The sequence below is a fragment of the Trifolium pratense genome, linkage group LG5, assembly GCF_020283565.1.
Source record: "Trifolium pratense cultivar HEN17-A07 linkage group LG5, ARS_RC_1.1, whole genome shotgun sequence".
Taxonomy (NCBI): domain Eukaryota; kingdom Viridiplantae; phylum Streptophyta; class Magnoliopsida; order Fabales; family Fabaceae; genus Trifolium; species Trifolium pratense.
The window spans coordinates 6,735,478-6,752,224 of NC_060063.1; the positions used below are offsets into that span (position 1 = coordinate 6,735,478).

At 29.9% G+C, this 16,747-nt stretch overlaps 1 protein-coding gene across 1 annotated transcript; it reads right to left on the reverse strand.

Moving 5' to 3' along the window:
- Positions 1-1,179: 1,179 nt before the first annotated feature.
- Positions 1,180-5,633, reverse strand: LOC123887514 (plant cysteine oxidase 2-like). The gene is made up of 5 exons (XM_045936841.1): positions 5,132-5,633; positions 3,926-4,047; positions 3,198-3,357; positions 2,478-2,681; positions 1,180-1,501 (listed from the first exon to the last, which is right to left on the reverse strand). Exons 1-5 carry the CDS (start codon positions 5,394-5,396, stop codon positions 1,377-1,379), a joined length of 876 nt encoding a protein of 291 aa, XP_045792797.1. The 5' UTR covers positions 5,397-5,633; the 3' UTR covers positions 1,180-1,376.
- Positions 5,634-16,747: the final 11,114 nt, after the last annotated feature.

Consider the following 16,747-nt stretch of genomic DNA (forward strand, 5'->3'; position numbering starts at 1 on the left):
AATATATTCTCACTCGTTTCTTGTTTGTGTTGTCCGGCTTGGCTCTGTGATTGTGAAATTGCAGTATTAACAGGTTGTCGAGTTTTCGAGTTCGAGAAGTCCGTTCTGATTGTGACACTTGGGAAGGAGTCTCAGAGTCTTAGGAGTCTATAGTTATTCTACTTTATAAAAGTAAAAATTTATTCATACTTTTAAGCAGATAAAGTCTTTCTTTTTAGTTATTTAATTTTTAAAAATTCGGGTTGTTACAAAGTTTTAAAATAAGAGGACCAAAAATTTAAAAATATCAAAATAAGGGGACCGGAAATGCATTTAAGCCAAAAAAATAAAATAAAATTATCCCAATAATAAAAGATTAATACAAAAAATAATTAATATTGTTGATCAAATCAATGTCTTTCCGGTTGTGCAAAGTCAGTCACAACAATCAGAAAACAACAAAATTCCTAACCTGAGGTCAGGAGTTATAAAGTCTAAAGAAAAAGGAAAATGGTAAAATCATATATATCTTACTGACTGAGTGAGGGTTAAAAAGCTCTTTATATAATCTCACTTTACCACCATACGAAATGCGCAAAATTTTGGAAACAAAAAAAATACGTCAAGATTAATGTCTCTTAGGGTCCGTTTAATCTAAAAAATATAAATACTGGACAGAACAGTACATGACAGAACAGTACAGGGCAAACGTTTAAGGTATTGAACAAACTTTGTGTCGTCTGATGTTTAGTGGACAAAAGGTTATTTTGGTATTTTAGACAAGTTGTGCTAAGGACAAAAAGTTGTCCCGTGATTTTGTGGGGGACAATTTCAATTTTTGTCCTGTCCCTTGGCCCCCAGTTTGTCTAGTACCAAAAACATATTTAAAATCAAACACAGTACAACAAAAGTTGCCTTGTCCAGTCCCTTATTTTTTAGCAGATCAAACGCACCCTTAAAGTGTTTTTACAAAATAACGTTAATAATGTTGAATAATTTCATATATTAATGTGAAAATTTACAAAGACGGTCTATATAATATAAATTTAAAATTTAAGAAATATTTTTGTAAAAAAAATATGTAATCCATAAAAAAATATATGTATTCTCTTGGATTATAATATTACTTCTTGAAACATATTTTTTTTTTTGACAAAATTCCTGAGACATATTTATATTTTAATAACAATGAAATATACATATGTATAATGTGAACATATAATTATTAAATTAAACTTTTTAACATTAAATGCAATATGGAAGCAAAAGGGTAAGATGGATGAGGGGAAATTGTGTGTATATGTTTGTAATATGCACATCAAGAAAGAACATCTTCTAAGAGGGTGTGCTAGCTATGGAATACATGTAATTGAATGTTGATATGATCTTATAGGGAATTAATTCTCTATAATTGGAGGACCCAAATATTCAATCCCATCCATTTGAGAGTTTTCTGGCATCTCAATTTCTTCTAACCATCCATAACTTTCATTTTCTTCTTTCAACTCAGCAATCTCTCCATCTGCAGTAAGACTCAATAATAATTAGAATAAAACTAAGCCTTGTAATCTTCATTTTTAATTGAAGTTTTATTCTTGATAGTGGCTGAGTAGGCCGACTAATTAATGAATGCATTTTTCTATAAAACAAATAAAATCCGTATAATTCAACTAATTTAAAGAGAATTAAGAGCGTCTCCAATTGTGCAACCTATGGTAGAGTCGCTTAACTCGCTTTTAGTGGGCGACCCTATAATCCTACATGAAGTTTAAGCATTTTAGCATTTTTTTTCCCATCAAATGTGATTGTTCTTTACACATGGACCACATGTACAAAGTAAGAATACACTATTAGGGTCAGGTTCTCCTTTGGAGAGTTTCAAAACCCTAAAGATATAGTCTTCACTTATGCTCGGGGAATTTATTTCGATCACACCAAGAAGCCGCTGGCCAACTCCTAGATAAGGTTGCAATTTAATCACTTCTATATAATGACTTCTATATTCTCAAATTAAATGTCTCCACTTATGCGCATATAATCACTTCTATTTAATCATAGAAGGGATTCAGTGGCTTTTGAAATCATCCATATAATCACTTCTATATTCTCAACTTAATATTGGTGCCTATGTATCAATGTTTTTGTCATGTCTAGTGTTTTTGTCCGTGTTTCATATAATCACTTCTACTTTTTTGTCAAAAAAAAAAACACTTTTTTTTGTCAAGTAGTCTAATGACTAGAATTTGAATAAATGAGATATCGGTGTTCGAAACACATTCCTTCATATTACATACAATGTCCCTACCAACTGAGTTATACTCACGGGAATGGGTCCATAAAATACTTTAATTGGATGTTCAAAATAGCGGTTCTCCAAGAATAATCTAGTTTTAAATCTTATACTATATAAACATTATGTCATAAACTATATAACTATATATATGTGCCTTGGTGACAATTCTTATATAAGAGCTATCTAAAAATAAAATGTTGCTTACTAGGAAAAGAAGTGTAAGGGTGATCTCTATAGTAAGAACAATCTCTGCCATCATCTTTGGAATAAGGAGGTCCAATGACATCAAGAACAGCACAAGGTGTTATGGCTGTGAATTCATGGATGTTCCCTCCAGTTTTTGGATACAACACTGAAGTGTCACATGGTGATGTGAACACTTTATTAGCTTTTAACTTTGCCAACCTCACTGCAAAAAGTAGCAAGTGTGCAAGATTAAATTTCTATCAACAAAAAGACGAGAAATATTATCAACACACTTTTTAACACATTATTTATTATCGGATAAAATTCATATTTGTATCACTAAATATGAAGCAGGGTCCACCAAATAATTTTGTCTATAATACGAAGTTGGGACTTAATAAATATACAATTGTAAGTACGATACACTAAACTTTTTATTTTTTAGAAGCAAAAGCATAATGACATCAAAGAAAATAGAAGACAAGACATCCCAAGTATTCGTGATAATAACACAGGTGCATAGTCTAAATATTTTGTTTCAATAAAAAAAAAAAAAAAAAGACAGGTGCATAGTCCTAAATTGCGGTGCACAATTGCAATTGCATTCACAATAAGGCCATGTTTCATTGCAACATAAAGTTTGCAGTGTATAACTGCAAGTCTGCAACCCCATTTTAAAACCATAGGCAGGTGTTAGAAAGAAAAGAATGAATTTAAGAAAATGTTACTATATACATACATTGAGATGGTTGCTTCAACAAGTTGTGTGAGACATCAGGATCAACCCAATCATAAGATTTAATGTGCATTTGTCCCAATAGAAGCTTACTGAAAACAGTCATTCCTGGATGGTTATGAAGGGGAATCACTCCTTTTGCAGGTAAGAAAAATATACATAGCTGCATGTACACACAAAAAACATGTACACTTAAATTATATATAAATATATTCTATATAGTAATTGCATTTGTAAAAATTGACTAAAATAATATAGAGTTAAATAAATTTTTTGTTCCTATAAATATTTTAAATTTTGTTTTTAGTATCTATAAAAAATACGAAATTCCCGCAGGTTTTGGTGCCTTAAATATTTTCCGTCACAAGTTTCGCTACTTGCTTTTAAATCAAGTCATGTGTATCATTCCTCACTTGCAAAAGGTTAATTTTAAAGAGATTAATTAAATATGAATTCTAAAATTTTTAGTACTTAGAAATTCATATCTAATTCATTTTTTGTTAAAAAATTATAAATTTTTTTTGTAGAAGAGATTCTTATAATATTATGAACATAAATACAAAAACTCATTCAAAATTTTGAAGAGTATACACGAGGTGCTTAAAGGCAAGGATTAAAAGTTGTAACGTCAAATATTATATAGACCAAAACTTGCTGAAATTTTTTATACAGACTAAAATCAAAATTTAAAATATTTATAGTGACAAATACTTATTTAACTCAATACTTACTGAGAAATTATCACACTTGTATATGGTTGTATATGTGACCCTTGGATTCTCTTTGAAAATGTTTTCAGGTTTGAAGAACTGTAGATCTTTACATAGTCCTACATCTTCTGGCTTCATGTTATCTGGTTATTAAAATAATGAGAATTCAGAAATCAGAACAATACTTTGGAATTCACAATCATGAATTAAAATTTTCATTTTTGAAAGAAAAAACATGCATATATTAATTTATTCAAAAATCAGCATTGAATTGTGTAGAATCATTGTACTTCTAGATAAGGTTATCTTATCTATTTATTCAACCAAGAGGGGAAATTGTTTATTGTTATCAAATTTTCATGTTCTATTGAAAAAAAAGTTTCACATTGGATAAGATTTTATTGGAAAATGTGTTTATAAGTGACGGTCATTATTCCTTACAAATCGGTTTTTTAGGTCTACATTATAAGTTTAACTCAAATTCTAAGATCATCGATATCATAGCTATTCAAAATTTGTTGGGTTGCCTACTATCAAGTGTGTGACACCGCAAATGTCTAATTTTTAATGTGAAAGGTGTGTGTTGAGAAGTGTTGCATCAGATAAAATATGATCACTCGAGTAATGTTGCATATATTTAAGTGTGAGGGGGTGTGTTGAAAAATCCAACATTTAATGAGATATGATATTAAAATGCGTTAGTTTCATGAGAGTCGAATTAGGCTCAACCCAAATTCTAAAATATTTGTAAAATAAAAGAGGTTTAAATATTCCCTTTCTCTATCTTGTGGTGTATTAGAAATTTGAAACATGTTATTTTTATTTTTCAATGGGAACTAGAGAAAGAAGGTATCAATCAATCAAATACTCAACTTAACTAGAAAATAAAAATGCATTAACCAAACAAATTGTAACAAATTAACAGCTTGATGTAAAGAAAATGAAATGAACCCTTGATGTAGTGCAAAAGCTACATTAAAATTTAGAAGCAGCATCTTCCCAACAATATGAAAGGACAAAAAATACCAAAGACATTAAAAATTAGACATGCAAATGAAGATAATCTCCAATTCCAAAGACATGAAGAAAAAAAAATGTAACACTAACATATGATATATAATTGGACATTAAACCTAACAACTAAATTAAATATCACATTTTATTATCCAATTAAACACTAAATTTCACAAACTTATAAAAAATACCAATTAAAAAAATTAATCATACCAAGAATGTGACATAGTTTGTGAATATATTTTGGTGAAGGAACAGTGTGAGGACCCTTGAATGTCTCCTTGCATGAGACAAATAGCTTTTGAAGTGCTTTATTAGAGATTGGCTTCTTAACATTGCTACTATGGCAATGTTTCCTTTTTTTGACAATGACCCTTTTCACATAATCATCTTTTTCAACATGTCTAACTCTTTCTCCATTTTTTTCTACTAAACCACCCTCCATTTTCATAGATACATTCCCAATATTTTCCTTCATATTTTTAACACAAAATCTTCTATGTCACAACTTATAATAAGCCTTTTTGAGTCAAAAAAGAACTTAATAAGCCTTTTTACCTTTCAAAAAATCAAACTTCACATCAACAAGATCAAAAGATCATCATGTTTTGATTGCTAATGTTGATATTAAGAAAAAGAATATGCAAGAAGTGAGAATGAGAATTTTGGAGATGTAATGGTAGACAAGTTTGGGAGAAAGATGGGTTCTTATTATCATTATCATATATTTTTTTGATATATTTAGAACATATAAAAATATATCAAATGTTGAAAACCATGGGCCATTTGGCATGGGATTGAGGTTTTATTTTGACAAGTGGCAATTGTCACTGGAAATCCTATATATTATTGCTAAATTAAAATTAAAATAATCATATCATAGGTAATAAAGTTCGATAGGGTTAATTTAGTGAACCATGAGGGGAAAAAATATTTGCCAATCTGTTTTTTTTTTTTTAACTCTCTAATTTTTTTTGGAAAAAGGTGTCTCATTAATTCATAGTTCGGCCATAATAAAAATAAAATTTGGTCAAAAATTATTTATATCAGTAATTAAATTTCGGTTCTCTCGGACGATTCGTCTTACTGAGTATCTGTTTTAGTATGAGTTTAAAAATTTGCTATTAAAATATAACAAATTTAGTTTTTTGAATAAAAAAACTTTACTAAACTACTTTTACACCCATTGTTATTAAGGAAAAATAGAATAAAAATTACAATTCTATTGAAAAAATAATTCATTTATAGTTTATTTAACAGTATCTAATTCAAATTATAAATGACTTATTAGATTGGTTATAATTATAGTATCTACTACTTGAATAAAATATAATAATTTTAAGAGGTAGGTCACTGATTCATACCATATAAAGAATAAATTTGTTCAATAAAAGTTTTATTTTTGTGATATGAGGATAACTATGAAATTTAATAGGAAAGAAAAAATGAAAAGCAGTATTTTGATGAACTCCCATAGATTATTTGGAAACCAGCGGTTACCAGAGACCCCTGTTTTGACTTATTGAGGTGGCAACCAATGTGAAAATTATCAAACTACTTATTTACTTTGGAATTGGATGTGGGATGGTAATTTTTTGTTTATTGTGCTATTCACTATGGCTGTTTTTTTTTTTTCTACATCTGGAATGAGAATATATATCAATTGGCATTGTAGAGTATAAAGATAAATTAATGAATGTTAGTTGGTTAAGTGATTATTGTTGTTGGACTTTTTAAGGAGTTGGAATTATTTAATATTAAAATTGACCGATATATCAGATTAGGCGATTCAGTCGGACATTAATGGTAAAAACAAAGAAACAAATAATAATGAATAAAGAAATAGTTTAATCGTTATTTTATCATTTAGATATATGTTGTAGTAATATATATTAGATTAGAAAGAAATTATGAATTAAGCCACTAGATTTGGTCTAATGATGAGGGATTAGGGTAGTACGCTACAGGTCATGGGTTCGATTCACAGATCATTATAAACCAAAAAAATTATGAATTTTATCAAAAAAAATAAAAAAGAAATTAAGTGGTTGAATTCGAACCAATAGAGAATGTACCCACTTTAAATTCTGACTGAAATAATTATTTTTTAGACTTTATTTACGTGTAGTAGAATCTTAAGATATGAAAATTATCAATATTATGACACATAACAAAGCATATTTTAGCAATATGCACCTTAGCAATGCTTAGTTAACAAATATTTAGTTATGACTTTAGTCAAAAACAATATCTAGTGATCACTTGTCAACACACTTTTTTTTAAAACATAAGTAGGTGTATATTTTAGCAAATATTTATGAGTTTTTAATTTACATCCACTTTTAATTTAAAAGGGGCATATCAATAATATGCACTTTAGGTTGACTGTTGACTTTTGTGTTTCAGATGCTTCGATTTCTTTTTCTATAAATTTGAGTTTTTGACTTCGATTTGTTTGCCGATATGCTTGTTCTAATGGCGGTTTCCCTCAACCCTTCACAATTTTATTGATTTTTGTGTGATTTTGGGTGGTGGGTGTGTGCATTGGTTCTAGTTGGGTGCTCAAATTCAAATCAATCCACTTAAAAACTGCGAACCAATCCAAAAAAAATCGAAAATTGCCAAAAATGAATAATTTTATATGTATTTGGATGTCGTTTTGTAAAAAACGCTTCATTTACAACCAGTCATATCACAGTTTACATTAAGATCATAAATAATTAACTTAATCCCAACACAAGAGAGAGTTGAGTTACACATATCCAAGAGTAAAGATTCCCTATGGCGGAAAACCACTCCTTCGTCCTCTCCCTTGTGTATTTTGTAGTTCTTTACAAAATTGAATGCTTTTCTTTGAGCCTCTATTTATAGGTGAGAAAAAATATATCCTCGTTGATCGAGCATCCGTTCGCTCAGCGAACCCAGCTTTCATCATGGGAGGGAAATGATAGCTCACAGACAATTTGCCAACTTGTGCTTTTGTCACCCTTGCTCGCTCAACGAGTGATATGCTCGACGGACAAATGACCATTGATTCACAAACCTAGATTTGCTTCTTGGTTTACTGGAGCAAAGTGTTGGCGAATAGAAATGAGTTGTTTCTGACTTTGTTCGCTTGACGATTGTTGGAGTAAAGTCCTGGAGAGCAGGGATGTAAATCTCCTGATTTGGTTCGCTCCTAGTTTTCTTTGGTGAGGCTTCAGGCGAGGAAAAAGGTAAGTCTGCTTCCATGATTGCTGAGTGAAGGTCCTTTAGCCGGAGTTTCTTGTTCTTTTTGCTCCAAGTCCTTCCAACAACTTGATTACCTATAAAAATAAGGGAATTTAGGAAGAAATACATAGAAATGCATAGAAATGGTTGATTTAACATTTCAAACCAATATTTACATTAAATTGAATTTTTCTAATTAATTACTTATAAAACAAGTTAATTAATGCTAAAAATGTATATGAAAATTAAGTGCTAGAAATGTGACATTGCATTGACAAAAAGGAAAAGTAAAACTTTATGTTACAATTGAACCAAATGACCAATTTTTCTTCTCACAAGTAACCAGTTTTGTTTTTCCATGCAACTATGGCTTGGCCATAAGCAATTTTTTATCTCACAAAAGTGTCAAAATGACTTGGTTGGCTGCAATATAACTAGTTAAAATCGACTTTAGTTCAGTTACATATTAAGCAAGGGTATTTAAGTATTTTCCAATGCAATTAACTCTTTTATATCGTATAGATTAATAAACACACTTTTTAACAAACACACTCCAACACACTCTTTTTTATTGGTTGAAATTCACATGGGTCCCATAAAAAAATATGGACCCATATAATTTTTATGGGACCCATATAAATTTTAGGGAGCTTCTATGGTGAAGTCACATAATTGACTTCTTTGATGAAGTTGCTGATCTGGCCCAATAAGAAAGCAATGTTGACTTAGTCAGTGCCACATAAAATTATACGGTACACATATTTACTATGTATCTCTATGTACCCTCATAGATCAAGTGAGTGTTAACCGTTTGATTTATGACATGTGGCATAATACAAGAAGAGATTAAAACATCAAAATTATTATTTATTCAATAAAAAAAAAGAACATAATATTAAAGAAAAAATATACAACAACAATTTCATGGTCTCCTTCCTCTCATTATCTCACCACCGCTGCTCCTCCCTCTTTCTCTCATCGTCGCCGCCAGTGCCACTGTTCGTGCCTCCTCCCCTTCCCGTCTACCTTTCGTAACCGCTTCTCCACACACGTTTTCCCTCGCCGCCATCGTCACGAGCGATCCTCACCGTCCTGCCACCGTCGTGAATAACACCTTGATTTGAGTTTTTATAAACTGTTTTAAAACAATTGGGGTCACTAAATTTGATTAATCTTATGTAATGAACAGTGTTTCATATTCAATTTTTGAGATTTCAATTATTGGGTCAATGAGAGTGGATGTTATAGAGAAAAAAGTTTAAGTTTTTAGAATTGGGTTTTTGAGATTTCAGTAACTGGTCAATGGGAGTGGATATTATAGTGAAATTCAAATAAATTAATTTTGTTTTGTTAGTTGTTCTCACTTCGTTGGAATTTGTCTTCGTCGGGAAGGAGAGGGTCGGCGGCGGCGGAATGGAGAGAGGTGAGAGTAGCTATGCAACGAGAGAAACTGTTTTTTTGTTTTTTTAAATATATTTTTCCGGTGATCGTGGCGGAGAGAAACGACGGCGCACTACTAGAAAATTCGGTTTTAGAGACCGATTTAGAGACCGAAATAATTCGGTCGCTATAGAGACCGAATTAGAGACCAAATTTCAAGTTTCTAAGTTAAAAAAAAAATTGGTCGCTAAATCGGTCGCTAAGTAATTAGAGAGACCGAATTAGAGACCGATTATTAGCGACCAATATTTCGGTCGCTGTTAGAGACCGAACTAGAGACCAAAAGTTTTAGCTTCAAAGTAAAAAAAGATTCGGTCGCTAAATCGGTCGCTAAGGGATTTTAGAGACCGAATTGGAGACCGATTATTATGAGCGACAGTAGTTCCGACGCAAACTATTTTTTTTTGCCAAATCACCCAGAAGTTTATTTAATTTAATCCTAATAATAAGAATTATTAAATTAAATTAATAGTAGTATTGTTTTATAGAACAAAATATTATTATCATTATCAATATTATTATTATTATTAAACTTTTTTTTTAGACTGATTATTATTAAACATAAAAAAAAATTGCAACACCCAGAAGAGAACCCAGAATTTATATATTCCATCACTCTCAAAACTAAACTAATTGACTCAGAGCTTATCAAAAAAATAAAAAAACTAATTGACACAGAGAAACTAAAACTTTAGCTTTGAGTGTGGCGTCCTTTCTTCGAGTTCGGGAAGATGACGAAGAAACGAAACCCTTCGAGTTTGATTGTGCCGTTCACCACCAAATTCCTCTACGTTGGTTACTTCAAATCCTCAAATCCCTATGACTGTTGCCTCAAATCTCATTCACGGTATGGTTAATCGCGGAAAATTGATTTGAAGTTTCATAGATTGAAGCTCATGTGCACTTTAATCGTTCCACCTCCCATTGCGAAGAACAATCGATAGCTCAAACAAACGGTTCTGACCCTAGCTTCAGATCCAAACCCTAGAATGTAAGTTTCCTTTTCTTCATCTCCGACCTTTTGATTTGATATTTGTCTAGCTTTAATTTTTCAGTTTCTAATCGATGATCTTAGTAAGATATCTTGTTTTATGGGTGAATGAGTGATCAAAGAGTACAATATTTGATTTCACTTTGAAATGGTTCTATCTATGGTATGTGTTAATTGTTGAAATTTGGTAAGAAATTTGAATCATGGTTCTAGGGTTTTAATTTTGAGGATAGAAGGTATGTTTTTGAAGAGATAATTTAGTATTGGTTTCTATAATTTTGTTACATTTAGATGCATATGCAGATAGATGTTATGCTCTAATTTTGTTACATTCATATTGTTGTGTGTATGTTTAATTGTTTGGTGTGTATGAAATAGCTTTAGAGATATTAAATTAGTTTTTAAAATATTGCTTTCATGTGATTGCAAATTGACAATATTAATAATAATAAAAAAAAATCATTAGAGACTGAAATAGAGACCGATTTTTCCACACAGCGTCGCATAATCGGTCGCAAAATTAGTCGCAACGAACAGAGTACATAATTTCAAATCGGTCACTAAATCAGTCGCTAATATCAGTCACTAAATTAGTCGCTATAGCGTCGTACAGTTCGTCGCAACCAGCGACGCAAATTAGTCTCTAAGCCAGTCTCTAAGTTCGGTCACTATTTCAGTCTCTAAAATCAGTCGCTAAAATTCGGTCGCTAAAATTCGGTCGCTAGCTTGGTCACATCGAAGTAGCGACCAGGGTCGTTGATGCTGATTTTAGTTGGTCGCTAAATCGGTCGCTAACGGATTTAGAGACCGATTTTGATGAAAATCGATCTCTAAATCGGTCGCTAAAAGCAAAATTTCTAGTAGTGGCGGTGAGAGAAAGAGGGGGAGACAGAGGTGAGGAGGAAGTTCATTTGTTGTATTTGAGGATGAAGTACAGAGAAAAGCAATAACCTTTTTAATCTACAATATATTAAAAGAAGATACATATGAAATCACCAATTTGCCCCTATTTTATTTTTTGACACATAATCATTTTCAAGGGTATTTTTTGTCTTTATTAAAAAAAGTTAGTAGAAAAATGCTAAAAAATTTCTAACATTTCTCAGCAGGATTTGAGCCCTTAACCTTTTAGTTACACTCCTTATTATATTTATCACTAAGCCATATGAATTGATTTGTTATATTTTTGGAACCATCTACAATATATCTACAATATATTAAAAGAAGATACATATGAAATCACCAATTTGCCCCTATTTTATTTTTTGACACATAATCATTTTCAAGGGTATTTTTTGTCTTTATTAAAAAAAGTTAGTAGAAAAATGCTAAAAAATTTCTAACATTTCTCAGCAGGATTTGAGCCCTTAACCTTTTAGTTACACTCCTTATTATATTTACCACTAAGCCATATGAATTGATTTGTTATATTTTTGGAACCATCTACAATATATCTACAATATATTAAAAGAAGATACATATGAAATCACCAATTTGCCCCTATTTCATTTTTTGACACATAATCATTTTCAAGGGTATTTTATGTCTTTATTAAAAAAAGTTATTAGAAAAATGCTAAAACATTTCTAACATTTCTCAGCAGGATTTGAGCCCTTAACCTTTTAGTTACACTCCTTATTATATCTACAATATATGAAAAGAAGATACATATTTTTTTGAAGGAAAAAAGAAGATACATATCAATTAACTGGGCATCGATAAATCCTATACAATCTACTATATAGGCGAATTAATATATGCAGTATTAATTTTGTTTTGCTTACTCAATTTAAAACGTTTCTTTACCTTAAAAAAAATAAAATAAATAACATATAGAAATCCGCATAAAATTAATAATTATGACCGATGAATGAATATAATGACACATCTACAATATATGAAAAGAAGATACATTTTTTTTTGAAGGAAAAAAGAAGATACATATGAAATCACAAATTTTCCCCTTTTCATTTTTTGACACATAATCATTTTCAAGGGTATTTTGTGTCATATTTGAAAGTTAATAACTAATTTCAATATTTTAATAATACAAGGATCTAATTTTTTGTGGGATTTCTGCGAGGCATGTGTTTTTACTCTTATTAATGAAGTTTTCAGTTTTTTACTATTTTTTGTGAGACCTATATTTATACTCATATATTAATACGAAAATCTACTATTTTTTGTGATTCTCAAAGAACTTGTGTTTTTACAAATATATTATGTTGTCTATTTTTTTTAATAATTTTACGGGCTATATTTATATTAATACGGGAACCTCTTTTTTTTTGTTATATCTACGAGCCTTATATTTTTACTCCTATATTAATAAAGTTGTTTGTTTTTTTTATTTATAATTTTACGAGTTTTACTCATATATTGATACGGAGACATAATCTTTTGTGTGAATTATGCGGGACCTATATTTATCCTCTTATTAATAAGTTTTCTGATCTTTAATAATTTATGTAGAACCTAAATTTATACTCATATTTAATACGGTGACCTAATTATTTTGATGATTGTTGCGAGACCTATATTTTTACTAGCATATTAATAAGATTGCTTATTTTTTAATAATTTTTACAGGACTATATTCATACTCATATATATATATTTATTACAAGGACCTAAGAAAATAAGATACATGTGAAAATCTCATGTTACCCCTACTTAATAATTTGACACATCATCACTTTCATGAATATTTTGTGTCATATTTGAAAGTTAGTAAATAATTTCAATATTTTAAAAAATTTCTTGAGGTGGTTAATTCCATCTTAATATTTTACTCCTTCCATTTTTTTATAAGTGTTCAGTTAGAATGATAACACTTAATTAATAAAGTGGATTTTTGCACATTATCTTCCTATTATACCCTCATCTTAATCCAAGAATAAATTCCTATTTTTTTGCACTTTTTCAAATAAATTTTTGTTTTCAATTTTTTACTATTTTTTTAGAGCTATATTTATAATCATATATTAATACGAGAACCTAATCTTTTGTGTGATTTTTGGGGACCTATGTGTTTTTTTTGGTACACGGGGACCTATGTGTTTTACTCATATTAATAAGCTTGCCCATCTTTTATAATATTTGCGGGACCTATATTTATACTCATATATTTATATGGAAACTTTTTTGTTTGCGTGGTTTCTACGGGACTTATACTTTTAATTATATATTAATTAAGTTGTTTGTAACAAAAATAAAATAAAAATTAAGTTGTCTATTTTTATTTTCTTTTTACAATTTTACAGGTTATACTCATATTTAATACGATGACCTAATTATTTTTATGATTATTGTGAGACCTATATTTTCACATATGATTGCCTATTTTTTAATAATTTTTAGTGACTATATTTATACTCATATATTAATACATTGACATAAGTTTTTTGGTGATTTTTCCAAGACCTATGTTTTTACTAATATATTAATAAGATAGCCTATTTTTTTCATAATTTTTACATTATCCTTATTTATATTCCTATATTAATATGGAGACCTAAAGTTTTTTGGTAATGATTTTACCATTGTTCTTTTTCTATTTTTTTACCAAATATTATATCCCTTCTATTTTTTTATATTTTAATCAACTTTCCAATAAATTTCATCTTACCAAATGAGGAGCGGCAACGCCGCGACTCCCGTGCGGACGCACGGGTGTCATACTAGTTACTGTAAAAAAAAAAAAAACCTTTTAATTACCAACCATTGGATTTAAGTTTGGCACATGTCACACATCTATAAAATGGGAGTAAAGTTGTATTTGTAACACTAGATCTGACTTCATCAATGAAGCCATTTTGGTGACTTCACGCTAGAATTTTCCTAAATTTTAACCAATAGAAAAAAATGTGTTAGAATGTGTTTGTTAAAGAGTGTGTTGCTAGCTCTCCTCTTAATTGTATAGATGGCCATGGACGTAAAACTATCACTGTATATATTTAAATAGTACTAGTATCTTTCTTTGTAAAAAAAAAAAATAGTAGTCACTTTCACAAATTAAAATTACGGATAAACATGCCATGTCAAAGCACCTGGAATCATAGTAGCAACCAACACAACAAAGCTTATCTTGCTTTTTTCCAATTTGGAATGTCTCAAAGTAATTTGTGTTCTGAAAAAAGTAGTTTATTCGATTTTTTTGACAATTAATTGCACTGTTCGGTAAGTGCAATAAGCTAGCTTATAGCTTATTGAGCTAGCTTATAAGCTTGTTTGAAAAAAATGTGAAGTGTTTGGTAACGAGCTTCTCTAACTAGCTTATAGCGTTTTTTGAGATGCTATTTCAAGTAGCGTATGAGCTTATAGCTTATAGCTTTTTCATTTTATTCCATATTTACCCTCATTAATTTTATTTATTTATTTTTTAAAAATTATAATAACTACCCAATAACACTTACAAAAAAAAAAACTACCCACTAACCATGTATTTTTATGTCATTTTGTACTTACAACAGCTAAATTTGTCAAACACTTTAATTTTATTCTACTAGCTTTTCAGCTATAAGCTATCAGCTATCAGCTATAAGCTAGCTTTTCAGCTATCAGCTAGCTTATAGCTTATTTTTACCAAACAGAGCCAAGATCATCTACTAAATTAAAAATGTTAATATCATGAGAAAATGTTAACGAGTGCTTCCGGAATAATCTTTAAGCATAAATAGTACAAATATCTAGATTTCTTGTAATGGCCTCCCATGATATGCTTTGTATATCTTTCAACTTAATTAGAGGATTTAGAGTTCAAATTCGTTAAAACTCTTGAAATTAAACTTGGTTGTTTATTATAAGAGTATGTAACAACTTTAGTGGACATATATATGATATATTGAAGAAAAAAAAATATTTTTGAGATTTATTGAAAAAATAATGTATCTAATATATATTATTGATAAGATACATTTAAGAGTACTCCCTCCGTCCCAAATTATAAGGGGAAAAACAAAAATCATATTTATTAAGAAAAACCAAAACATAATAATTTGGAGTATGTGTTTTTGTATTTTTCTTGAAATAAGTTTCATGAAAAAATGTATTAATAATTTTCATTGGCTATTGCTTATTGATAAAAGTGGAGAGAGAAAAAATTAAATTCAATTTTGCATTTAATTTTATGATAATAAGTGAAGTAATTCTTGGAAAAGAGAAATTTTGGTTTTTTTCTCTTATAATTTGGGGTAAAAAAATTGAGTTTTTTTTCATGGAACTAAGAGTTATGACACATCTGTGTTTAGAAAATTGTCCAGGATCAGAGAAATTCAAAAACCAAAATGTGTCCAAATTACAACTAAAACTAAGGTAGGGAAATTTGTTTTGATGTGTTCAAAACTCAATTGATTTACAAGGGAAATAACATACACAATTCAGTAGATGGACTGAATAATATGATAAAATTATTAAAATAAGATAAGATGGTATGAGAAGTATCCGATTGAAGGAACTAGATTTTCAATAACATCAACAAGCTTGGTATCTGATCTGTTGCATGCTAGAAGATAACATTCATGACCACTTGTTGGTTATTGTGGACATGGAGAAACAAAGCTATTTTTTAAGATGATTTTAAACAACCAAACAATCCTATTTTCCACGACTCTGATGGGAGATGGATTAAAGACGACATTAAGAAGATTGGTGTAACGACCCGATTTTATTATTCGTTATTTAAGTGTTTAATTCATTGTTGTGATGACTTTTAACTAATTTAGTGGCGAATAGTTATTTATCGAGAGCTTAAGTTAACACGCGGGTTTATGAGTTTTAACGCGAGTTGGACCGAGCAATTGGGCTTGAGGCCCAATGGGCCTTGGACACACATGGGGGACACTACTTAAGCCCTTTAGAGAGAGAAAACATTAATTTTCTTTGTTTCTTTGGAGAGTTAGAGAGAAGGAAGATAAGAGGAGAGCTAGGGCAAAGTTTGGGTATAGATTTCTGATTGACTCTTTGCAAGTGTACAAACTTCGTCAATTGAGTAATAAAAAGATATCGATCCTCAGGGATTGCGTTGCTCAATCAAGGTGATTGTGTCTATGAACATACTAAAATTAAAACACATTTTTGGGGGTTTGTTTGAGTAATTGGTTTGTAAGAAAATGTTTGGAAATCAAATGATAAACGAGTGAGGTTGGATCATCGAAACTCCCTAAACTATAGCAATCGCATGCAATCAA

Bases quoted from the DNA above. Each gene is read 5' to 3' on its own strand.
- LOC123887514 (XM_045936841.1), bottom strand. From the start codon at position 5,396: ATGAAGGAAAATATTGGGAATGTATCTATGAAAATGGAGGGTGGTTTA. The intron at 4,048-5,131 runs GTATGATTAATT...TTTAATAACCAG, and splicing joins CAAACTATGTCACATTCTTG to ATAACATGAAGCCAGAAGAT. The intron at 2,682-3,197 runs GTATGTATATAG...TACTTTTTGCAG, and splicing joins GTTGAAGCAACCATCTCAAT to TGAGGTTGGCAAAGTTAAAA.